Below are 26,014 nucleotides of genomic sequence, written 5' to 3'. Positions count from 1 at the left end.
CTCAGCATGAGCTCTGACCTTCAGACACCAATAGCCTTCCCATCCAGGAGGAAAGCCAAAACAGAAGAACCCAGATCTTGGCCAATTCTGTTCTTCAGCCTTAATGGGCAACAAACCAAAGGGGGAAAAAAAAACATATAGGGGAAAAAAAAATACCCCCCCCCCAAAAGGAAACAAAACAAAACCCTTAAAACAGAAAAAGGGGCAGCTACATGAGGATTAACCAGAGTTCCAGGAGGGTGGCTGCAGGCCTCAGTGCCTCCGCATCTTCACTTTTCGGGCAGGACTTCCAGCCATCTGGGAACAGTCCTCTGAGGACTCGTAAGACTTGCGCCAATAGTTCTCAGAGCTGAAGCTACCCCTTCTCCGGTGTGTGGGCAGCAGCACTGAGCGGCGGTTCTCTTCCTTGTCCATCTCCAGGATCCGAGGCCTACAAGGAAAGAGATGGGGCTTTATCTAAGAGGCTGCCAGGAAGAGTCTGGCTTCACCACCTCTGTGACTGGTTTCAAGTCCATGGCTTTGAGGCAGAGCTTTAGGTTCAATGGTTCTCACCAGGGCACCTATTCAACTTGCCAGAAGACTGAAGGCCTCACTGGTAGGGACCTTCATCCATGCCTGTAGAAAGATTGACATTCAAATGCCTCTCCACTGAGGCTTCATGGCCAACCTTGTCTTAGGGCATCTTCTAGTGACTCAGTGGGATATCTGCTTGACTCAGTGGTGCTTAGTACTCTGCTGGAGAGACAGCCTTCTCTATCCCAGCCCAAGATTATCCATAGTCCTACCAACTACTTCTCAATTCTCCTCACTGTGCTTCTTCCAACATTCCTTCACTGCTTGCCTTCCTTGTAGCCCCTGAAACTGTCAAGCTCTTTTTCTGCCTCAAGCCTTAGACCTGTTTAACTATAATGCTTTTCCATACAACATCCTCATCTGCTAATCTCATCTTGAAAACCCTCCCAAAGCTTCTTTAACAGATCCCTGATGCAATTCTGTCAATATTCCCACCTAAGATCCAGGCATAAACTCCTAAAAGTGTATGCAAATGGTACTAAACAAGAAGACACAGGAAGGTTACAACATATTCCTATTTGTTGGAACCCCTACCTGACCTTTTTCCCTCTGGGTATAAGGCACCTGGTCCAGTCAGATAGGAATGCCACCAATGTCCCTATCCTCCTATCCCGGAGGAACCAGACATAAGGTTTGGAAGGGTACGCAATGCCAGGCTCCTAACCAGCCTACCCTTTAAAAGGCTTCTCCATCTGTCCTGCCCTATAGCTAGTCCATGGACTCCTTTGCTGAGCATCTGAAGGTAAGTACCTGTGTGCAGCATCAGGGTCCGCTTTGCGGTGGGACCGCTTGGGTTTCAAAGCAGGGTCCCTGTTGTTTCCTGACAGTCGATCTGAAGCATAGGTAGGTGGCAATACAGAGCTGCTTAGGGACTTTGTTTCCAGTCGAGGAGCATCTAATCTTGTCCTGTAATGGAAATACACATGGAGTCTCTAATGGGCCTCTGGTGAAGTCACAAATCTCTTCAAGTCAATTCTAATTTCTTGTCACACCAGGCAGAAACCAACTGGGCATATAGCCCAGCATCTCTTCTCTGTATCTTGGTCTTCTTGTAACCCAAGAAGAAATTGAGCTAGGTTACTTCCAGAAACCATCTTTCTCAAGTTTTGGCTTAGGAGAGCATACTTTGGAATACTCCAGTGATAACTTGCCTTCTCAAAGGGACAGACTACAGGGCTCTCAACAGTCAGAGATAGCCCCTTCTCACATCACATAGGCCCAGGGGTTCTCCAGAGGCATCTACTCTGTTTGTTTGAGGGGCTCACTAGTAGGCACCACATACTCCAATAGAATAGGAAACAGAGCCACCATACTTTCTCGTGTAAATATACAGGCACATAGTAGAGTGAAAACTCTGGCCCACTCCACAATCATGAATTTATTCTTATCCTGTCACAACTTCCTACAGGCTTCTGCCTGGTTGCAGGATGCTAACCAAACAGAACCAGGGAGTTTCTGAAGCTGCCAAAGTCCCCATCCAGCACCAGGTGTAAGTCTCAAGACAAAGAACATACTGCTAAGTAAAGGGACATACAGATGAGGAAGAGGAGGATGGACATGCTGGTCAGAGATGCTCAGGGCAATGATCTGAGTCCTTTATAAAGGTAACCAAGAAACTCCTGATTTGAAAAATCCCGAGAAGGCCCCAAAGCTTCTTGTGTAGCACAGGGGAGGGCTAGAAAATAAGCAGATGGCCTGGGGCTGGTGGCTCACGCCTGTAATCAATCCTAGCTACTCAGGAGGCTGAGATCTGAGGATCATGGTTCAAAGCTGCCCCCGAATGCAAGTCCATGAGACTCTTATCTCCAACTAACCATCAGAAAACTGGAAGTGGTGCTGTGGCTCAAGTGGCAGAGTGCTAGCTTGGAGCTGAAGAGCTCAGGGATAGGGCCCAGGCCTACAGCTCAAGTCCCATGATAAGAAAAAAAAAAAAAAAAGGGAGAAGAAAAGAAAAGCAGATGGGAGTCAGGGGCTGGAGTGGGGCTTGGGCAGGGAATGGCGAGCACAGCTGGCAGAAGTCCCAGAAGTACCTTCAAGAACCTGCTGAGGTAAATGGAGTTTTGGCTCAAGTGGTAGAGTGCCAGTCTTGCTTGATCTTAAGAAGTCAAGGAATGGAGGCTAGTCCTTGAGTTCAAGCCCCAGTAACAGGCACTTAAAAAAAAAAATTAAGGGCCGGGAGTTTGGCCTAGTGGTAGAGTCCTTGCCTAGCGTGCACGAAGACCAGGGTTTGATCCTCGGTACCACATACATAGAAAAAAGCTAGAAATGGTGCGAGGCTCAAGTGGTAGAGCTCTAACCTTGAGAAAAAGAATCCAAGGATGGTGCTCAGGCCCTGAGTCCAAGCCCAGGACTGACAAATAAATAAATAAATTAAATAAAAAAAAAAATAAGGGTCTGGGAGTGTAGCCTAGAGGTAGAGTGCTCGCATTGTATGCACAATGGCCTGAGTTCGATTCTTTGGTACCACACACACAGAAAAAGCCAGAAGTGGTGCTGTGGCTCCAGGAATAGGGTGGTAGCCTTGAGCTGAAGAGATCAGGGACAGTTCCCAGGCCCACAGATTTAGTCCTACAATGGACAAATAAAATAAAATAAAACATCCATTCCTCACAGCTTCCACAGGTGTCTTGGTCACTTTCTCCATTAGGTAGTGACCTACTATAAGCAATGGGGAAAACTAGGTCATGAAGGTGGTAGGTCAACATTCTGGAAGTTGTGAGAGAAAGATTTAAGCTTAGGTGAAACTTCAAGTCTGACAAGAACAGCTGGGCTGGGCTTGGGCTGGGGCATCGCTTGGTGGGTCATGGGGCTTGAACTCGGCCTGGGTGCTGTCCTTCAGCTTTTCAGCTCAAGGCTACCACCCTACCTTTGAGACAAGCCCTACTTCCTGTTTTCTAGAGGTTAATTGGAGATAAGAGTCTCATGTCCTTTTGTGCCCGGGCTGGCTTTGAATTTTGATCCTCAGATCTCAGCCTCCTGAGTAGCTAGGATTACAGGCATGAGCCACAATGCCAGGCTCATCATCCTTTTTCTTGTGCAGGTACTGGGGCTTGAACTCATAGCCTTATATACTTCCTCAGCTTTTTTTTTTTTTTAATTTAATTTAGTCAAGGTACAGAGGGGTTACAGTTAGATAAGGTAGTGAGTACATTTCTTGTTGAACATTGTTACCCCTCCCATATTTCTCCCACTTTCCCCTCCCCTTTACCCCCATCCCCTTCCCTCAGCTTTCTTGCTCACAACTGGTGCTCTTCCACTTGAGCTATATATTCAGTCCAGCATTTTGCTGGTGAACTTGAGATGGAGTCACAGACTTTTCTGATTGGAGTGTTAATCCTCCAGGTCTCACCCTCCAGTAACTAAGATTATAGATATGAGCCACTGGCATTGACAGTTACCTTCTTCCTTCTAACTAGGAACCAATGTTCTGATGCCCACAGACTCAAATTAGCGGGACAGCAGGCAAGTTACCATCCCTGCCAGTTTGTTTTGTAATAAGATAAGGAACTGACTCACCAGACTTGACCTCCAGTTTCCACCAAGAGGAAGAAAAGGTCAGATGCCAGTGGCTCATGTCTATAATCCTAGTTACTCAGAAGGCTGTGATCTGAGAGGATTGCAGTTCCAAGCCAGCCAGGATGAAAAGTTCATGATACTTTTTTTTCTAAAAAAAAAAAGTACTGGGTTTGAACTGCCAGTACTGGGTTTGAACTCAGCCTGGGAACTGTCCTTCTTGAGCCTTCTCAAGAGTGAGCCATAGCACCACTTCCAGCCTTTTCTGTGTACGTGATACCAAGGAATTGAACCCAGCTCTCATGTATGCCCTTTATGATACTCTTATCTACAAATAGTCATCAAAAAGTCTTAAATGGAGCTGTGGCTCAAAAGGTAGAGAGCTAGAACAAAAAAATCTTGAACAAAAATTCTTGAACCCAGGCCCAGAGTTCAAGACCTAGTACCAGCACAGGAAAAAAAAAAATCATCTCATCTCTCCCCTGGTACCAGTTGCTCACACCTGTAATCCTCCTACTCAAGAGGCTGAGATCTGAGGATCAAGGCCAATCCAGGCTAAAAAAGTCCCTGTGAGACTCTTACCTCCAATAACCACTAAAAAACCCCAGAAGGGGCCGAGAGTTTGGCCTAGTGGTAGAGTGCTTGCCTAGCATGCATGAAGACCCAGGTTCGATTCCTCATACTTAGGAAGAGCTTAGGGACAGAGCCCCGCCCTGAGTTCAAGCCCCATAACCAAAGAGAGGGAAAAACAAAAACAAAAACCCCTCATTTTCCTTCCTTTTTCCTTTTATGCAGTTTAGGAATGGAAGCTAGGACTTTGAGCATGCTAGACAAGAGCTCCATCACTGAGCTATATCCTCATCGCAAAGAACATCTGACAAAATTACCACTTCTTCTATTTTGGGGTGAGACCCATGTACCATCCACTACCTTTACATGTGCTTCTCTGGAAAGCCCTCCTTACATCCCAGCCTACTTGGTTTGGAGATGTAACTCAGTGGCAGAACACTTGCCAAGCATGTATGAGACTCTGGGCCTAATCACCAGCACTGTGGAGAAAGGAGTCTGTGCTAGTGGTACTGCTAGCATTAGTAAAGTCTAGAACACATCAATTTCAGTTAACATGAGGCAAATGCATCTCTAGGTACTTAATCCAGCTTCATTAACATTCTGAGCTGAGACCCCTTTGACCAAACGCTATTTACTCTGTCTTGTGCCACTGTATCTGACTAATTAGACAGTACCAACCTTGGGAATATAAATCTTATAGCAGCTCTGGAGTTGGAAATTAAAAAGATCTCTCAAGGGCACACAGGTCATTTCCTGAGGGTCAAATGTTGATCTCCTTTGACCCTCATCTGCCCTGGTCCCTAAACTAGTTCCTGTTCCCAGCATCTGAACTTACCATTTCTGCCTGGCTAATAGTTTCTGTCTTAGGAATCAGATCTATCTAAGACTGCTTCTCCCCCTGAGGTGGATCTAGATTTTTAGTTTTTGATAGGTCACAGGGATATACTTTATTTTCTACCAATGCTCGCTCTCTCTTTACTGTGTAATGTGCATGTAAACATAAAAACTAAAAGAATACTAAGTTTCCTTTGCTACCTATCTCAGGTGCCCATGTACAACAAATATTTGATGTTTCCAAGTCAGAAACTTTTTTTTTGTCAGTCCCAGGATCTGAATTCAGGGCCTGAGCACTGTCCTTGGATTTTCTCAAGGCTAGAGCTCTACCACTTGAGCCACAGCACCACTTCCGGCTTTTTCAATATATGGGGTACCAAGGAATCAAACCTGGATCTTCGTGCATGCTGCATGCTAGGCAAGCATTCTACTACTAAGTCAAATTCCTATCCCCTAGTCAGAAATTTCTCTATGTGTGCCAGTACAGGAACTTGAACCTAGGGCCTGGGCCTGGGCATTGTCCCTTTTCACTCAAGGCTGGTTCTGTGCCATTCCTGGGCCTGGAACTCAGGGGCTGAACACTGTCCTTGAACTTTCTTAAGGCTATAGAGCTCTACCATTTAAGCCACAGCTTTTTTCTATGTATTCTGTACTGAAGAATCCAACCTGGGTCTTCGTGCACGCTAGGCAAGCACTCTCCACTAGGTCAAACTCCCAAACCCATTTTCAACTTTCTTCCTTCCTTCCTTTTGCCAGTTGTGGGGCTTGAACTCAGGGCCTGAGCACTGTCCTTGGACATTTCTCAAGGCTAGAACTCTACCACTTGAGCCACAGCACCACTTCCAGCTTTTTTCTATGTATGTGATATCAAGGAATCAAACCCGGGTCTTTGTGCATGCTAGGCAAGCACTCTACCACTAGGCCAAACTCCCGCCCCCTGTCCCTGGATTTTCTCAAGGCTAGGGCTCTACCACTTGAGCCACAGCACCACTTCTGGCTTTTTGCTACGTATGTGGTACCGAGGAATCGAACCCGGGTCTTTGCACATGCTAGGCAAGCACTTTAACCACTAGGCCAAACTCTCAGCCATTTTCAACTTGAGAGTGAGACAAGAAGTGAGGTGTCCACTGTGCAAACAACCAAGGGACCACAAGACTCAGTTCCAAGAGAAATTGATCCAAGATTTTAGCCATTTATTGACTATGACATCAAACATCTTAAGCACCAAATTACAGCTTTGGTCTCCTCTCCTAAGCAAGCTTTCAAAAGGTCACTTCTAGCTTCAGAACTCCCAGGGACCTTCCATAGCAGTCTATGCAATTTTTTTTTTTTTTTTGGCAGTGCTAGAACACAAAACTTTACACATAATCAATATGTCCTCTATCACTGTGCTGCATCTCCAGCCAAGTCTGTGTAACTTTTGGCAGGATGCCAAGGCACCAGTGGCTCATGTCTGTAATCTTGGTTACTTAGGAGGCTGAGCTCTGAGGATTGCAGTTTGAAGCTAACCCAGGCAAGAAAATGTGTGAGACTCTTAACTCCAATTAGCCACCAGAAAACCGGAAATGGTGTTGTGGCTGAAAGTGGTAGAGTGCTAGTCTTAAGCAAAAAGAGCTCAGGGACAGCACTGAGGCCCTGAGTTCAGGCTCTACAAGTGACCCAAAAAAAAAAAAAAAAGGAGGGGGGGGGGGCAGGAGAATCAGGAGTGTGGCCTAGTGGTAGAGTGCTTGCCTAGCATGCATGATGCACTGGTTTCAACACCACATACAAAGAAAAAGTCGAGGGGCCGGGAGTTTGGCCTAGTGGTTAAAGTGCTTGCCTAGCATGCATGAAGACCCGGGTTCGATTCCTCGGTACCACATAAATAGAAAAAAAAAAGCCGGAAGTGGTGCTGAGGCTCAAGTGGTAGAGCTCTAGCCTTGAGAAAGTCCAAGGACAGTGCTCAGGCCCTGAGCTCAAGCCCAGGACTGGCAAAAAAAAAACCAAACCAAAACAACAAAAAACAAAAAAAACAAAAAACAAAAAAAAAACAAAAAACAAAAAAAACAAAGAAAAAGTCCAAGTGGTGCACCCAGGCCCTGAGTTCAAGCCCCAGGACTGGCCAAAAAAAAAAGATTAGCTTTATTTCTTCTACTTGTGAAGAACAAATCAGAATCAATGTCTAGACTCTGCCTACTGAAACAGCCTTACCTGAAGATACCAAATCAGCCACCAGGTACAAATTCCCAGCTAGTCACCTCTGATGATCTCTGGGTGTTCAAGCCAGCATGCTCCTCTTTTGAACTTGTTGCAGCTTGTCCTTTTCTAAGACAAGCCCCTGAAGCTACTCTGGAGCTGCTCCTCACTGGCCTCAATTATTCTTCATGCTAACTAATGCCTCCTATGGTTTGGAAATGTTAGGCTCCAGATAAACTGGGATGTCCAAATTCAGAACATGAGTTTGGAAACTCACAATTGGCAAGCATAAAGACTATATATGTGTATAATGCTTGATTCCTGTATGTCACAATAACTAAGATCTAAACCTAGAAGATTAATTAACAAATAACCTAATTAACTTTGTATGTTCACAGAGATCCTTTGGGTAGAGGGGGTGCAAAACAGAAGATAAACATGGTTTAGGTGTCACCAATGGAAGCCACAATGCTAGAGTCCAGCACACAAATCCATCAACCAAACTGGGAGCTGAAGGTACTTTTAGGTATAGGGGATCTGAAAGATGAAGGGGAAAACTTCAAGTGACTAGGACGGATGCTTGAATCATACTTCACAGGTAATAAGAGACAACCCAAAGTTGAAGCTGAAGGTTATTTTTTTTTTTTTTTTTTTTTTTTTGCCAGTTCTGGGGGCTTGAACTCAGGGACTCAGACTCTTGGGCTTTCTCAAGGCTAGCACTCTACCACTTGAGCCACAGCACCATTTCCAGTTTTCTGGTGGTTAATTGGAGTTAAAAATCTTACACACTTCTGACTTTTCTATACATGTAGTACCAAGGAATCCAATGGGGGTCCTCATGCATGCTAGGCAAGCACTCTACCACTAGGCAAAACTCTTGCCCCCTAAAGATTCTTCTTAATCCTTTCTAGATGCTTCTTACCAAAGCCCAGCTTGTAGATAGATAGCTCTTGGGCCCAGTCAAATTGAAAAATGGACAAGCTCCATTCAGCCACTCACAACATTCATTCCCAGGTTCTGACCAGAACTAGGGGTCCGGTTGGCTAAAGAGATTCCAGGAGAGACATCTATCTGTACTAGGAAGCACTGACTCAGCCAGCCTGGACAGTTAGGTACAGAACCACCACTCAAGATTCAGGAAGTATCTGGAAGACTGATTGGATGTTCCAGATAGGGTCACTTGTACTTGCATCTCTTGAAAAGATTTCTCCCATGAAAACCTCCTGGGGGAGGCTGGAAACACCTGGGAAATTACTGGTGTGATTCTATATAACCCTAGGAATTCCTTTCCAGGTTCCTAATCTCAGTAAACCATTAATTCCTAGCGGCAATTAAAGGCAAACCTATAGCCTGACAACAATGACTGCATATTAGGTCAGAAGTAAGTTTGGGTTTTGGCCTGTTCTAGGAACCAATAGAAAAGAAACAGGAAAAGCAGTAAAAACCTTTTCTCTAATCAATCCTGGTGGTTTGTGGGCTTTTTTGCCAATCCTAGGGCTTAAACTCAAGTTTTGGGTGTTGTCCTTGAGCTTCTTTGCTCGTCTAGATCTCTACCATTGGAGACACAGCTCACTTCCAGCTTTTCAGTACTTAGAGGTAATCATCCCATGGACTTTACCACTGGACTGGCTTTGAAACGACAATCTTCAGATCTTAACCTCCTGAATAGGTAGGATTACAGGCATGAGCCACTTGCACCTGGCAATTCTGGGTGTTTATTAAGACTAGTAGAGAAAAGCTACCAGCCACAAAATTATGTTAGGAGTTTCCACGCATGTCCAATCATCTGCCTGTACCATAGGATTCCAGATCGGAATCATACCCTCAATACAGATTCAAAGCTTTGACAAAGTGACAGTCATGTCAAAGATATTTCACCATCATCTTATTCTATAGTTGTAGGCCCAAAGACCAGGATGACAAAGTCACTGACTGAAGTTAAAAGACTGCAAGCTAAAAAAGAAAGACTGCAAGCTAAGAAAGAAAGAAAAGATTGCAAGCCCCCCCCAAAAGACACAGACACATAAACCAACAGCTCCCAATGGCTCAACAGCTCCAATAGACCTTGAACCCCAAACAAATACCCTTGAGTCCACACTAATATAAACAGATGAAAAATAAATAAATGAGGAGCTAAGCATGTCACATAGGCCTATAAGCTTGGTACTGGTAAGCAGAGACAAGAGAATCTCAAGCTTGAGGCTAGCGTGGACTATATAGTGAGATCCTGACTCAAAAAATAAAATAGGGGCTGGGAGTTTGGCCTAGTGGTAGAGTGCTTGCCTAGCATGCACAAAGACCCAGGTTCGATTCCTCGGTACCACATATATAGAAAAAAAAAAAGCCGGGAGTGGTGCTGAGGCTCAAGTGGTAGAGTGCTAGCCTTGAGAAAGTCCAAGGACAGTGCTCAGGCCCTGAGCCCAAGCCCGGCCAAAAAATAAATAAATAAATAAAATAAAATAGCTGGGCACTGGAGACTCATGCCTGTAATTTTACTCAGAATGCTAAGATGTAAGGATCACGGTTCAAAGCCAGCCTAGGCAAAAAAGTCTGTGAGACTAATTTTTCAATTAACCACCAGAAAACCAGAAGTGGCACTGTGGATCAAAGTGGTAGAGTACTAGCCTTGAGCTGAAGAACTCAGGGACAGTGCCCAAGTTCAGAGTTCAAGCCCCCCAACCAACTAAAAAACAGATTAAAGGTATGGCTTAAATGGTAGCAAGTACAAAGTCTTGAGTTAAAACCCCAGTGCCTAGGGCTGGGAGTTTGGCCTAGTGGTAGAGTGCTTGCCTAACATGCACAAAGACCAGGATTCAATTCATTGGTACCGTACACTTAGAAAAGCTAGAAGTGGTGCTACAGCTCAGTGGTAGAGCGCTAGCCTTGAGGAAGGCCCAAGGACAGGTCTCAGGCCCAGTTCAAGCAGGACTGACAAAAAACAAACAAAAAAAACAGTGCCAGAGGCATGGGAAGGGAGTAGTAGGAGAAAAACCAAGGAAGCACAATGTAATAATGTACTCTTTACTTGTTGGGTAAGGTGGCTCACATCTGTAATCCTAGCTTCTCAGGAGGCTGAGATCTGAGGATCAAGGTTCAAAGCCAGCCACGGCACTAAAGAACTTGAGACTTATCTCCAATTAATCACTAGAAAACGGGAGATGGGGCTGTGGCTCAGAGGTAGGGTGGTAGCCTTGAACTGAAGAGCTCGGGGACAGCACCCAGGCCTAGTTCAAGCCCCAAGACAAAAAAAAAAAGAACAGAAAAAAAAATGTGCATATTACCTTGTGTATGTAACTGCAACCCCTCTGTATATAACCTTGACAATAAAATTAAAACAACCAATGTCAAACAAAAATCTTATCCACTCGGAAAGCAGGGGCTAGGATCTTAAGTTTGAGTAAAGTGGCGCTAAGTTAGTCTAAGACTTTTTCTTGTGGGTCATGGGGCTTGAACTCTGGGCCTGGGTACTGTCCCTGAGCTCTTCAGCTCAAGGCTACCACCTTACCCGTGGTCTGGGTGTTAGTCTCTGAGCTCCTCAGCTCTTCCCCCACATCCCCATCGCCCTGTACCTGGGGCTTGAACTCAGGTCCTGGACACTGTCCCTGAGTTTTTGGGTTTTTTTTTTGCTCAAGATTAGCACTCTACCACTTGAGTCTCAATGTCACTAACAGCCATTTCTGTGGTATTGAGGAATCAAACCCAGGGCATGCTAGGTAAGCACTGTATCATTAAACCACATTCCCAGTCCTCTAAAAAGTTTCTTTTGAGGGGCCGGGAGTTTGGCCTAGTGGTAGAGTGCTTGCCTAGCATGTACGAAGACCTGGGTTCGATTCCTCGGTACCACATACATAGAAAAAAGCTGGAAGTAGTGCTGGGGCTCAAGTAGTAGAGCTCTAACCTTGAAAAAGTCCAAGGACAGTGCTCAGGCTCTGAGCTCAAGCCCAGGACTGGCAAAAAAAAAAAAAAATTCTTTTGATGCTGATACTGGAGCTTGGAACTCAGGGCCTGGGCACTGTCCCTGAACTACTTTTTGCTCAAGGCTAACATTCTATCAGTTGAGCCACAGAGCCACTTCTGACTTTATGTGGTACTTAAGAATTGAACCCAGAGCTTCATGCATGCTAGGCAAATACTCTACCACTAAGTCCTATTTGTAACCCCTAACCTTCTACTTTTTTTTTTGCCAGTTCCAGGGCTTCAACTCAGGATCTGAGCACTGTCTTTGGGCTTTCTCAAGGCTAGAGCTCTACCACTTGAGCCATAGAACCACTTCCAGCCTTTTCTACATATGTAGTATCTGAGGAATTGAACCCAGGTCTTCATGAATAACAGGGCAAGCATTCTACCACTAGGCCAAACTCCTGGCCCCTAGCCTCCTACTTTTGTTTCCTCTCCTCATTACTTATTCCTCCCAGAAGTAAAAATCTAAGCATTTTAAAAGCAAGCTGTTTTAAGACCTAAAATAATTACATGTGATAAGAACCAAGGCGGTAAGGTTGAAGCTAATGCGGGGTCTGGGAAAGTACTTCCCAAATCAAATCTCAAGACATTGTCTATAAACATCAAAAGCATGTACCTTTGTTCAATACTAAATACTCTGAATAGCCAAAGAACTAATTGCCAGTGACTCATACTTATAATCCTAGCAACTCAGGAGGTTGAGATCTGAGGACTACAGTTAAAAGCCAGCCTGAGCAGGCAAGTCTTCAGACACATATCCAATTAAGCACCAAAATAGTTGAAAATGGAGCTGTTGGCTCAAAACAGCAGAGTTGCTAGCCTTTAGCAAAAAAGCTAGGAGACATCATTTCAGCCGAGTTCATGGTCTTAGACTGGCACCAAACAACAACAACAAAAAAAGGTCTGGGATCATGGCCCAGTGGTAGAGTGCTTGCCTAGCATCCACAAAGCCCTGGATTCCTTGGAACCACATACGCAGAAAAAGGGGCAAGTGGTAGTGCGGTGGCTCAAGTAGGTGCAAGCTAGCCTTGAGAAAGTCCAAGGATAGTGCCCAGGCTCTGAGTTCAAGCCTAGTACTGGCAAAAAAAAAAAGGCAGAGCACGGTGGCTCACGCATGTAATCCTAGCTACTCAAGAGGCTGAGATCTCAGGACCCAGGTTCAAAGCCCCAGCCCAGGCACTAAAGACAATGAGATTCTTTGTTTCCTTTTTTTTTTTTTTTTTTTTTTTTTGCCAGTCCTGGGCTTGAGCTCAGGGCCTGAGCACTGTCCTTGGACTTTCTCAAGGCTAGAACTCTACCATTGAGCCTCAGCACCACTTCTGGCTTTTTCTATATATGTGGTACCAAGGAATCGAACCCAGGTCTTCGTGCATGCGAGGCAAACACTTTAACCACTAGGCCAAACTCCCAGCCGACAATGAGATTCTTATCTCCAATTAATCTCTAGAAAAGGAGCAGTAGCCCTGAGCTGAAGAGTTCAAGGATAGCACCCAGGCCTAGAGTTCAAGCCCCATGACCCACCAAAAAAAAAAAAAAAAAAAAAAAAAATATATATATATATATATATATCCTTAAATATCAGAAATACGTGCATTTGCTCAATACTGAACTCTAATCAGCTAAAGAACTTAATTTCCTGATGAAAAGATAAAGTGGTATTACCCTTTCAGAATGAAAATATAAATTAAGATCACTTATAACCTTTGGTCTCCCAGATTTCACTCTGGCTTGCCTGTTATGGAGGGGCAGAAGGCACTAACCACACTAGAACACTTACTTCCTGAGGATGATTACTGCTCGTCGTTCCTTGATGTCCTGAGGCCGTATGCAGTGAGTGATTTCATCAGCAGCATACCCACTAGAAAGAAATACAGGATATATCACCATAAAGAATCAACAGACAACCAAAGTTCCTTGAAGCCAAGAATATGACCCAAGTCTATGACTGCTACTTGTCATGTGGGAGCCTCAATATCTATACAGAAGGTAAATACCATGTTAAGGCTTAGGAAGCTTTTTATTTTTTTGCCAGTCCTGGGGCTTGAACTCAGGGCCTAGGCACTGTCTTTGGTCACTTCTTGCTCAAGGCTAGCACCCTGCCATTTAAGCCACAGTACCACTTCTGGCCTTTTCTGAATTTGTGGTACTAAGGAATCAAACCCAGGGCTTCAAGCATGCTAGGTGAGCACTCTATCACTAAGTTATGCTCCCAGCCCTTAGAAAGCTTTTCTACCCACAAGCCACCTAAACAAAAAAACCTAGCAGGAGGCAAAGGAGACCAAATGGTCTTTTCTGGCCAAAGCAGAGCCTTCCCACCACAGGCTAGAAATCCTTCTTACAAAGATCTCTTAAGAAGCCAGGCACTGGTGGCTCAAGCTTGTCATCCTAGCTACTCAGAGTCTGAGATTTTAGAATTACGATTCTCAATTCAAAACCAGCCCAGGCAGGGAAGTCCAAGACTTTTTTCCCCCAGTCCTGGGGCTTGAACTCAGGGCTTCAGCACTGTCCTTGGGCTTTCTCAAGCCCCATGACTAACTACCAACAACAACAACAAAAAAAAAATCCATTAAGGCTGGAGTAGTTCAGTGGCAGAACACTTGCCAGACATATGTGAACCTCCCAGCACTACAAAATAAACTAATAAATAAAAGCAATAAGGACCGGGAGTTTGGCCTAGAGGTAGAGTGCTTGCCTAGCATGCATGAAGACCCAGGTTCAATTCCTCGGTACCACATACATAGAAAAAAGCCGGAAGTGGTGCTGAGGCTCAAGTGGTAGAGCTCTAGCCTTGAGAAAGTCCAAGGATAGTGCTCAGACCCTGAGCTCAAACCCAAGACTGGCAAAAAAAAAAAAAAAAAAGCAATAAGGGGCTGGAAATGGGCTTAGTGGTAGAATGCCTACCTAGCATGTATGGAACCCTGGTCCTGGGTTCAATTTCTCAGTATTACATGAACAAAAAAAAAAATCAGAAGTAGCACTGTGGTTCAAGTGGTAGAGTGCTAGCCTTGAGCAAAAGCTTAGGAAAGTGCCCAGGCCCCGAATTTAAGTCTCAGGACTGACCAAAAAGCAAAACAAAAAAACAAAACAAAAAAAACAGGATCCAGGAGCTTGACTTAGTGGTAGAGTGCTTGCTTGGCATGCACGAAGACCCCAGTTTAATTCCTTGGTACCACATACATAGAAAAAAAGCCAGAAGTGGTGTTGTGGCCCAAGTGGTAGAGCTCTAGCCTTGCTCAGGCCCTGAGTTCAAGCCCCAGGAGTGGCAAGCAAACACACACACACAAAGAAAGAGCCCTCAAGAACATATACCTTTATAGACTCTAGAGGCAACTGGTGACTAGGGAAGAACTTGGTGAAGATACTGTTTAATTTCTCTATCCTTTCCCTCCTCTAACATTCAGAGGAAGCCAAGGCAGCCTGTGACAGCACTGAGTCACAGGAAGAACAAGGACCACCAAGTTCCAAAACAAAAATTTTATCTACTTGAAAAAAAGCTATCAAAAGCCTTCTTTGGGGGAATCCAAGTTTTTAAGACAGCTGTGTTTGGGATATTTTAAGAACTTCCATCACACTCAAATTTCTATTTATTTTCAACAAGTTATATGATTTCAAAACTGCTCACAGGCTAATGAATGTAGGAAAAAGACTGTCTTCTTTGCTAGTATCCTCCTAATTAGAAACCCTTGTTCTCAAAGCCTTCACATGCTGTCACTGGACTCACAGCACCGGACTCACAGCACCAATGACAGATCCACACAGACAGACATTTACCTGCCCAGCTACAGACCTAGTGAAAAAGCCTCCCAAAAAAGCGAAGTCCAAGATACATGTCAAAGGCCCAAATCTGCAGTACCAGATACAAGCAATGTTCCCTACCAGTAATAAGTGTGATCATTCTATTTGACTTGGCTATAGGCACAGGACTGACGAAGGGCTCTAACTTCTCTAGCAAGAAGCCACTGCCCTTAATGCAGTTCTAAAGCAAATCGAGACTTTTGTCAAAGGTCGAGACTGCCCACAACCTCCAAAGGGGTCCAGAACAAACAATGAGCTTCATCAGGTTCCTGCCCTGAGCCCAGGCCTCACAACTAGTATGGAGGGAAGGGCTGAACAGCACCACAGAAATGACTGTGGCACCAACCCAAGCTGGCAGGCTTGCAGGTACTAGTCTTCTAGAACTTTCTGGGATCTGTGACAACCCACTGACCATTCCTGAGAATTGAGCTCCAATGAGAGAGGAACTCAAAGTTCGTACCAACAGAAACTATTCTGGCCAAACTTTAGCAGAGAGTGCCCAGTGGAGACCACAAGATTATTATTTACTGCTAAGAAATCTACTTGCTACAAGAGACACAAAAGTCTTGGTCTGCCAACAAGAAACTTAATATGCCCTGGGGCCAGCTCTACCCTTGGCATAAAGGAACGTTCCAGGGCCGCCTACTCCTGTTTTCACAGGGAAATGAGAAAAGGAAATACCTTATGTTGTCTAGTTTGTCTGCTCCCTTCCTTGGCAGAGCCACCTTCTCCTCCCTGCCCCCCAGCAGCAACGATAAAGTATGCTATAAACTACCTTAGGGTGACTGGAAGAACCTGACACATACACCTCCTCCCTGCAAGCTTTCCCTAAGCCTCCTCTATCTCTTCTAGGTTTCCCCACATGCTACCTAACCACATCCTCCCCGGACTCGACTACATGTGCTCTATGAAATTTGACTTCCCTATTAAAACTCTTCATTGGCTTCACTCAACTATGCACGGTGAAAAAAAAAAAATCAAAAGTCTATTGATGCCAGGAACTAGTGACTCACACCTGTATCCCAGCTACTCAGGAAGCTAAGAGCTGAGGATCATTATTCAAAGCCAGCCTGGCAGGAAAATTCACAAGACTTATCTACACATACACAGTGTTAATCAGAACTATTCTACCATATTGGAAACCTTAGTTTCTACATGTGCAAAAGAGAGTGCACCAGGCCCTTCCTCAATGGATTAGATACAAGCTAAAAGTTTAAAAAACTATTTTTTAAAAAAAAATTTTTTATGGGTCATGAGGCCTGGGCGCTGTCCCAGAGCTCTTCAGCTCAAGGCTACCACCCTACCTTGAGCCAAGCCCCACTTCTCATTTTCTAGAGGTTAATTGGAGACAAGAGTTTCAGGTCCTTTTGTGCCCAGGCTGGCTTTGAACCTTAATCCTTAGATCTCAGCCTCCCGAGTAGCTACAATTACAGGTGTAAGCCACTGTACCCAGCTGAACTCTTTGTTCTTTTTTTTTTTTGCTGGTTGTGGGGCTTGAACTCAGGGCTTGGGTGCTGTCCCCGAGCACTTTCTGTTCAAGGCTAGCACTCTACCGCTTGAGCCCCAGTGCCACTTCCAGCTTTATCTGTGTAGAGGTACTAAGGAATCGAACCCAGAGTTTAGTGCAGGCTACACAAGCACTTTACCACTAGGCTATGCTCCTGGTCCTGAAAAACTATTAAGGGGCTATATAGGACTGTACATCTCTTTCCTGGGGATGATCTCAGAAATGATTGTTAGGATACATTTCCAAGGTAGCCACCGTTCTCCATACTAACTCCATTTCCTGTTTAAGCTAGCTAATAGCTAAGATCATCACCACGAAGGGAAGCAGTCAGTCACACACAGAATGTGAGCTCTGGCCTAAGTCAGTTAGCAGACACACACAGATAGACACAGACACACACAGAATGTGAGCTCAGACTCAAGTCAGTTACCACACACACACACACGGAATGTGAGCTCAGGCTCAAGTTATTTACCAGATTCAAACTTCCAAGAGAAGATATGGGGCCAGGCATTGTAATCATAGCTACTATGGAGTACTCTGGAGTCTGAGATTTGATGTACATGGTTCAAAGACAGCCCAGGCAAGAGTCCCCAAGGGGCCGGGACTGTGGCCTAGTAGTAGGTAGTGCTTGCCCAGCACAAAGGAAGACCTGGGTTCCACATACATAGAAAAAAGCCAGAAGTGGTGCTGTGGCTCAAGAGCTCTAGCTTTGAGAAAGTCCAAGGACAGTGCCCAGGCCCTGAGTTTAAGTCCCAGGACTGGCAAAAAAAAAAAAAAAAAGTCCCTGAGACTCATCTCCAATTAACTATAAGAAAACTTGAAGTGGCACTGTGGCTCAAAGTGGTAGAGTGCTAGCCTTAAACTGAAGAACTCAGGGACAGTGCCTAGGCCCAGAGTTCAAAGCCCCATGACTAAGGAGGGGAGATGATATGGCTTAACTTTATGAGAAATCTTAGAGCTTTCTGGACTCAGAGAAAAAAGCCTGATGTATCCTACTTCTGCATACATCAATGCAATCAGGAACTAAACACTGAAGGTAGCTCATTGCTTGAGATACAGCCTCAGTATAGCATCATTCAGCTGTACAACATACTGTAATGACTATATGGCACCATTTTACAGAATAGGAAAACTTAAGACTCTGAAAGCTAAATAACTTAAGAATAGTTAAAAGTGGTAGGTGCTGGGGCCGGGAGTTTGGCCTAGTGGTAGAGTGCTTGCCTAGCATGCACAAAGACCCAGGTTCAATTCCTCGGTACCACATACATTGAAAAAAGCCAGAAGTGGTGTTGAGGCTCAAGTGGTAGAGCTCTAACCTCGAGAAAGTCCAAGGACAGTGCTCAGGCCCTGAGCTCAAGCCCATGACTGGCAAAAAAAAAAAAAAAAAAAAAAAGTGGTAGGTGCTAGAACTGTCACCAAGTCTGACATTAAATTCTGGGTCTTGGTAGGGAGGAGGATATTAGGTCATGAATGGAGAAAAAGTCTGGTAACTAGGTATAATTTGGGGGCTGTGAATGTGGTTTAGTGGTACAGTGCTTGCCTAGCATGCATGAAGCCCTGGGTTTGATTCTTCAGAACCACATAAATAGAAAAGGTCGAAAGTGGCACTGTGGCCCAGGCCCTGAGTTCCAAGTCCCAGGACTGCAAAAAAAAAAAAAAAAAAAAGAAGTGTACCGTCTTAAGAGACCTTGCTGACACCATAAAAAGACACACATAAGCAGCAGCCTTATGGGAAGAGATCTGCAACTGCAAAGATAAGCCTATGTTTCCAGGGAGCTAGCTGTATTTCTGAAGTCTTCACATTAACTGCCCTAAAAAGGCCTGCCTGCCAGCCCTAAATTTTTATGGCCTATTTATTCTCTGCTGGTTCTGAGCTCTATGATTGGGACCATGGCTCATTGCTAACTTCCTCTCCTATGTTGCCTTCTATCTTCTATCAGGCCTGGCAGCACCAAGGACAGCCAACTCTTAATGACCAAGAGGACCTCCTGAGGGTGCATAGCCCTAATTCATTCCACGGTTCCTCCCCCTCCCACGGAGACACAAGAGTCCACACAAGAGGTGTAGGGCCTATCTGCCCTACTTTCCTATTTTAAGGCAGAAAGCTAAATTTTGCTTCCAAATAGCTGATCAACTCTTAGCCCCAAATCTATAGGGATGCCCACTCACCCAAACCAAACATAATGGAACAAAATATTAATAAAGGCTGAGCTCACCAGTACATATACAATGGCTGAGTTAAACACAAGTATTTCCAGACCAGTATCTAAGGCATAGGTCTCTGATTAAAGGTAGCAGCAAATAAGCAATTAGCGATGAGATTGTTATTCTAATTAGTCAAATTTGAGTGTTTTTTGTTTTTTTTTTTGTGGGTCATGGGGCTTAAACTCTGGGCTTGGGTGCTGTCCTTGAGCTCTTTAGCTGAAGGCTACCACCCTTACCCCTGAGCCAGAGCCCCACTTCCCATTTTCTAGTGATTAATTGGAGACAAGACTCTCATGTTCTTTAGTGTCAGGGCTGGCTTTGAACCACTATCCTCAGATCTCAGCCTCCTGAGTTGCTAGGATTACAGGCTTGATTGAGCCACCGCACCTGGCTAAATTTGAGTCTCTTAATCAGTCCCATTCTCTTTTCAGGGACAGGAGAAAAGAATGCCACATGACTTGACATGAAGAGGAGGTAAAACTTAAGTTATTTCTTTTAAAGAACAGCATAAAATGCGAGCCTAACTAGGTCTAATATGGGAAAGTTACAAAAACTGCCAGCTAGGTTGGAAAAGACCATAAAACACTTCCATAAGAGTCTGTGTTCTTGTTCTAAATATCCAGGTTTAGACATTGCTGAGTCAATGTTTGCCACGCAGCAACATCCCTGCTGACACTATTAAATATAAAACTGTTTTCCTGCCATGTTGCCTTGGACAAATACTATTGCTTCTAACAAATGAAGACTCAGATTACAATTCTAAAATTCTTCTGCATTTTCAGAGTACCACTTTTCATAACTCCCCCTTTTTTTCTTACTGGTCCTGGGGCTTGAACTCAGGGCCGGGTTGCTGTCCCTGAGCCTTTGTGCTCAAGGCTAGCATTCTACCACTTCAGCCACAGTGCCAAAGCTGCCTTTTTCTGAGTAGTTTATTGAAAGAAAGAGTTGAATTTTACTGCCCAGGCTCGTTTCAAATTGTGATCCTCAGATCTCAACCTCTTGAGTAGCTAGGATTACAATCATGAGCCACTGATGCCTAGAAGCCCCTTCTTTCTAACTTACAACTTTACTGTTCCTTACCTCTGGACTGGGATCTTAACCAAGTAGTAAGAGAAGGGGCTGGATCAAATGGTAGAATACCTACATAGCAAGAAGTCCGAGGTTGAACCCCATGGCTCACTGCTAAATTCCTCTCCTTTACTGCCTTCTGCCTTCTTTTTGTCAGGCCTGGCAGCACCAAGGGCAACCAACACCACCACCACCAAAACAAACACCCTCTAATATGCTGGATTTGATGATAGCACTCCTAATATTCAAGTATTCATATCCACCTACATACCAAGAAAACCAGGTGTAAGTGATGGAAGACTTAAAAGTAGTAGGAACATCCAGAACTGTAGAACAGTGGTTCTGAGTTGGGAATGACTGCCCTGCAACTCTCATTTTCTGGAACACTGGATAATGTCTGGAAAGTGCTAGTGGCATTTAGCAGACAAAAACTAGGGATGCTAAATTTTCTACAATATACAGACAGTCTAACCTGGAAAGAACTGGAGAGCCCAAACTACAACAGTAGCACTTAAGCCCTAATCCATAGTATCTCCACAATAGCCTCCAACAGTCTAGTAGTAAATTCCATCTGTCTTACAACAGTAACCCTAACCATCTCCCTTACCTATAGTTATGTATGCCCTGATGGCTGCCAATGCCAAAGCCTCTCTGATCCTATGTACTTACCCCCTAACACACACACTTTTTGTGTGCTGATACTGAGGTTTGAACTCAGGGTTTGGGTGCTGAACCTTAGCTTTTTCACTCAAAGATGGCACTCTATAACTTCAGCCACAGCTCCACTGCCAGCTTTTTGGTGGTTATTGTAGATAAGACTCTTAGATTGCTGTCTTGGCTGGCTTCAAACCTTAATCCTCAGATCTCAATCATCTAAGCAGCTAGTATTACAGTTATTAACCATTAGCACCCAGGTGACACACTCTTCTTTGCTTGGTTAAGTTAGCCTTCAAGTTCCATCATACTTCTTCCCTAAAATTTCCAACACTCCATTGTGGGTAAGATGCTCCTTCAGAATGCTCTTGGCAATTCCTTGACTATTACTATATACTGGTCTAAGGCCTCTATTAGATTTGAAATACATGAAAGTTAAAGAGCATATTTCAGGATGGACCAAATGCCTAGCTCCTAACCCACCAAGAGAGCCAGTTATATGAGAAAACAAGTACCCATGTTGAATGTCTATCCTGCGCCAGGCTGTATTAGACTACATTACCTGTTTAATTCTAATAAGTTTCTGAAGTTGTCATTCTCATTCTACAGATAAAAAGCACAGATGAACAGCGGGGTGCGGGGTGCAGTGGCTCATGCTTGTAATCCTAGCTACTTAGGAGGCTTAGATCTGAGGATCAAGGTTCAAAGCCAGCCCAGGCACAAAAGGACCTGAGACTCTTATCTCCAATTAACCTCTAGAAAAGGAGAAATAGGGCTTGGCTCAAGGGTAGGGTGGTAGCCTTGAGCAGAATTGCTTGGGGACAGTGTCCAGGCCCAGTTCAAGCCCCATGACCCACAAAAAAGCACAGATGAAGTGATATGAATTAAAAGCCTGCGCAGTACTATTCAGGATACGGCTAGGCCTCTCACACTTAAGTCCACAGCCAAGATTCAATCCAGAAAAGGTTAGAAAGGACTAGAAAAACCTTTAGGATTTTACTATTCTGAGGAAAATATGAGAATTTTACTGATGATTCTGCTTGTCACTAACAGATCTACACATTAAGAATCTGAATCTTTGTAAGCTGGGTGGCTGGTGGCTCACACCTGTAATCCAAGGCTGAGATCTCTGAGGATTGAGGTTCAAAGCCAGCCTGGACACAAAAAGTCCGTGAGACTCTATCTCCAATTAATCACCAGAAAACCGGAAGTGCACTGTGGCTCAAGTGGTAGAGTGCTAGCATTGGCTGAAGAGCTCAGGGACAGCGCCCAGACCTAGAGTTCAAGCCCCACAACCAACTAAAAAATAAAATTGAATCTTCTAGGCTTTAACCCAGTCACATGCATGTGTTGGGGAGCTTTTCCCATTAAGAAGCTAAGGACTAGCAGGGTGCTGGTGGCTCATGCCTGTAATTCTAGCTACTTGGGAGGCTGAGATCTGAGGATCAGGGTTCAAAGCCAGCTGGAATAAGGAAAGTCCATGAGACTATCTCTAACCACCAAAAAGCCAGAAGTAGAGCTGTAGCTGAAGTGGTAGAGGCCTAGCCTGGAGCAAAAAAAAATCTCAAGGGCAGTGCGCAGATCAAGTTCAAGTCACAGGACCAGCACAAAACACACATACACACACAAATTAAAAAGCTAAATATTACATTCTGACAAGTCCCCCCTAAGCACCTAGGAGTATGTACATTAATATCCCATTGAAAGACCAAAATGGGCCTTGTGTGAGGTACTCTGAACACTGAGAACATTCAAGGAGGCAAATCTCCAACCTGCCTTACACAGACCCTTGGGAGAGTCTGTCCTGGAAATTCCATCTTTAAAGGTTCTGCCAAGAACCTTCTGGAAGCACTGTGAAATCTGAGATGCTCAGAAGATGGACAAGGAAATATCTGATAAGTTGTCCTTTAGGTTACAGGAGTGTAAGGAAGTCAAGGCTGCTTCTGCCACTGACTTCCAGGTTTTTCCATCAGGAGGCCATAGACATTTCAAGGTTCTGCTGCTCCCACCATGGGAGCAGTCTCAGCTGTTTCACTCAAATGAAATAGATGACCTGAACTGGTGGTATTAAGAAAGCCCATGGGACTCTGCTTCTCCCCCACAACTACGACCTAAGGCGCTGATGGCACTTCAGAAGTAAAGCTTCTCATAATAAAATCCTAGTATATTCTCATCTTGTACTTGGTGGTCTGAACAGCTGCAGTCTAGACCTAAGAGGTTCTGGAGAGTATTGAATTACATTACGAGGTTTACCTTTTTCAGGCTGAAGGAGGTAGTTTCCAAATAAGTTTTTCACTTTAATAACAGCAAGTGTTCCAGCAGATGATATTCCCTGGGGGCTGGGGCACTGAACTCATTCTCAGCAGGATTCAGGCCCCCAAATAGGCCAAGAGCCTAAGCCTTGCTGTTCAAAGAACTACAAGGCCAAACACCAGGTCAAGAGACCAGCTGTATTTTGTTTTACTGAGTTCTTATAACAGGCAACACGTCCTTTACAAAAGACTTGCCAACAACTAAGAGGGGAGAATTAAGAGCTGTATTTTATTCCAAACCATGCCACGAAATTGTTCAACTTCAGGGAAGTCACTCTCCCTCTAGAGAATGGAAAATCCGTATCAAATAAACACTCATGGGGCCACTGTATTTTCTGTTAAAGACTCCATGAACATTCAGTTAAGAAAAGCAAAAACAGAACAGCAAAGACTTTTTTAGATAGTAAATTCAACTTTTTTCGTCTTGTTTTTTTTTCGTTGCAGATTTGGAAATGGAGAACAGGACCAAGAGAATGACTCAACATCTTAGCCCTCTGGAAAAAATGTTTTTAGATGAATCCTGTAAAACCTACAACAATATCATACTATTTATTTATTGTCAGTCCTGAAACTTGAACTCGGGCTGAGCACTGTCCCTGAGGTCTTTTTGTTCAAGGCTAGCGCTCTACCACTTTGAGCCATGGATGCCACTTTCAGTTTTCTGGTGGTTAACTGGACATAAGAGTCTCATGAACTTCCCTGCCTGGGCTGGCTTGGAACCGTGATTCTCGTATCTCAGTCTTTTGAGTAGCTAGGTAGGATTACAAGCATGAGCCAGTGCCAGACTTAACCCTGTTTTTAAGTATAGAATTCCGTGTCAGAATTCCGATTCTCACTATACTGTTTCAAACTAATGTCCCTTCCCCTGCTTACCATAACCAACAGAAGAATGATTCAATATGGGAAAGAGGAAGGGAAGGAGGGGGAGGGAGAGAGGGAGGAGGGAAGAAGGGAGAAGGGGGGGGGGAGGACTGGGATCTCCTGGACCCGGGAGGATAGTCAAGGCAGCAGTGGGTTTCTCCCAGGTGGGTTACCTGAGCACAGTCACGCTCCCCCTGCGCACCGGCAGGGAAAGCACGGGTTCGGATACCCGGATAGGCTTGAACTGGAACTTGCATCCGAAGCACAGCGCGGAGTCGCTAAAGAACGACACGGATACGATGGGACGCTCGAAGATGTGGATGGGGTCCACGTGAGATACGATGCAGCCGCCGGGCTGGTAGTCGTTGATGACAGCGCTGTTGACAAAGCCCTCGGGTATGACGCGGTGCTCCACCAGTTTCTGGATCACCAGCTGGTGCACCCACTCGGGGATCTCATCCACGTCGCCGGGCGGGTAGAGGCGCTCCTGGCCGGGCCCGCGCTTCTGCAGCTGGGCGCCGTACGTGTAACCCTCACCGAAGAAGTACTTGTTGCGCAGCGGGGCCCGGTCCACCGTGTGCTCGTTGTACAGGCCCTTCTCGGCGCGGGACACCACCTCGTCGATGCGGGCCTCGATCTTGGCGCACTCGTCCTGGCTGAAGAGGCGCATCTGGCGGATGCCGCTCTTCACCTTGCGCGCCTCCTCCTCCTTCTGCAGCTGCTGCTCCTCGTAGTCGCTGCGCTCCGGGTCCGACTCATCCTGGTACTTGCGCTTGGTCCCGGACACCGGGTAAGGCTCGGCGGCGGCGGCGGCGGCGGCGGCGGCGGCCACCGCGGCGGCGGCGGCGGCCGCGGCCTCCCGACTGCCCGCCTTGTAGTTGTCCCGGGACGTCATGGACTTGAGCTTCTCACGCAGGTCCGTGTAGCCGCTGGCTGCCGCCATGGCCCCCGCGTCGTTGCTCTAGGGTCCTCCAAGGCGGGCGGGCATGGCTCTCGGGAGACGGGCCCGGAGCCCCCAGAGGGAAGGGAGTCCTCAGTGCCGGGCCCCCATGCGTAGCCCGAGAATCCGGAGGGAGATTTCGAGGAGTCGGGCCTCAGCGACGGCGGGTCATGCAACGGTACGAACAACGGGACTTCCTCCTCCTCCACCTTCCCCGCGTCCCCGGAGGCAGGGGCACCAACCGCGCCTCATGCCGCGGAGGGCGGCCGCGGAGGTCCGACCCGACTCCTCGTCAGACCCTCAGACGCCCGGCCCGCACTTTAAAGCGCTCCTCACGACGTCACGGGCCGTCCGCCCGCCCGACGTCCGCCAGCGCCGCTCCTCAGCGGGCTTTTAGGCGCGCACGCGCAGTACTGACGGCCACCGCGGCTTCGAGCGCTGTGGGCATGCGCGAGCGTGTGGCCCGGGTCGGCGGAGGTGCCGGCGCAAGCGCACACGGGGGTTCGCGCGTCGACCGCCGCCCCTCCCCCCCCGCCCGCCGTAGGATTTCGAGGGAGCGCTCTCAAACAGCGACCTGCCTCTTTGCCGCGCCGCGTCTGAAACCGAACGGCTTCCTCCGCTGGGGTGCGCTCACGCTGTCAACAGTGTTGCTAAGCCACGTCATGGCATCGTCCGAATACCCATAGAAGCTCCAGCCCCCAGCGCGCAATCACCGGGGAACCGCCACAACCTAGGCCGTCCCGTTACCGCCCCCTTTGGTGCTTCCACTTTTTTAATTGGACCGCCGGCCAACGCGCCGGTCGAGCCCAGACTGGAGTTTCTGTAGCTTGGTTGGTAATCATGCCTGTCAATCATGTAGTTTCCTCGGCTATGAGTCCGTCATTTAATTAGCTCTGTGGAGGGCGGCGAGGACCCCTGAAGGGCGAATGGGTGGTTAAATAAGTGCCTGAGTGGCGACCCCGCCAGAAGAAAACCCTCGGGACGCCTGTGGGAACTCCTGAAAACGGTGGAAACTTCTTAAACTGGAGGATCGAGAGCCTCAGG

At 46.0% G+C, this 26,014-nt stretch overlaps 1 protein-coding gene across 1 annotated transcript; it reads right to left on the bottom strand.

Moving 5' to 3' along the window:
• Positions 1-6: 6 nt before the first annotated feature.
• Alkbh5 (alkB homolog 5, RNA demethylase) lies at positions 7-25,706 on the bottom strand. Its single transcript, XM_090349419.1, has 4 exons — positions 24,204-25,706; positions 13,403-13,483; positions 1,324-1,479; positions 7-430 (listed from the first exon to the last, which is right to left on the bottom strand). Exons 1-4 carry the CDS (start codon positions 24,971-24,973, stop codon positions 253-255), a joined length of 1,185 nt encoding a protein of 394 aa, XP_090205545.1. The 5' UTR covers positions 24,974-25,706; the 3' UTR covers positions 7-252.
• Between the last annotated feature and the right edge of the window lie 308 nt (positions 25,707-26,014).

This window comes from Megascapheus bottae, chromosome 17 (genome assembly GCF_031878675.1).
Source record: "Megascapheus bottae isolate mThoBot1 chromosome 17, mThoBot2.hap1, whole genome shotgun sequence".
NCBI classification, from domain to species: domain Eukaryota; kingdom Metazoa; phylum Chordata; class Mammalia; order Rodentia; family Geomyidae; genus Megascapheus; species Megascapheus bottae.
This window is presented reverse-complemented; position numbering and strand designations above follow the sequence as displayed.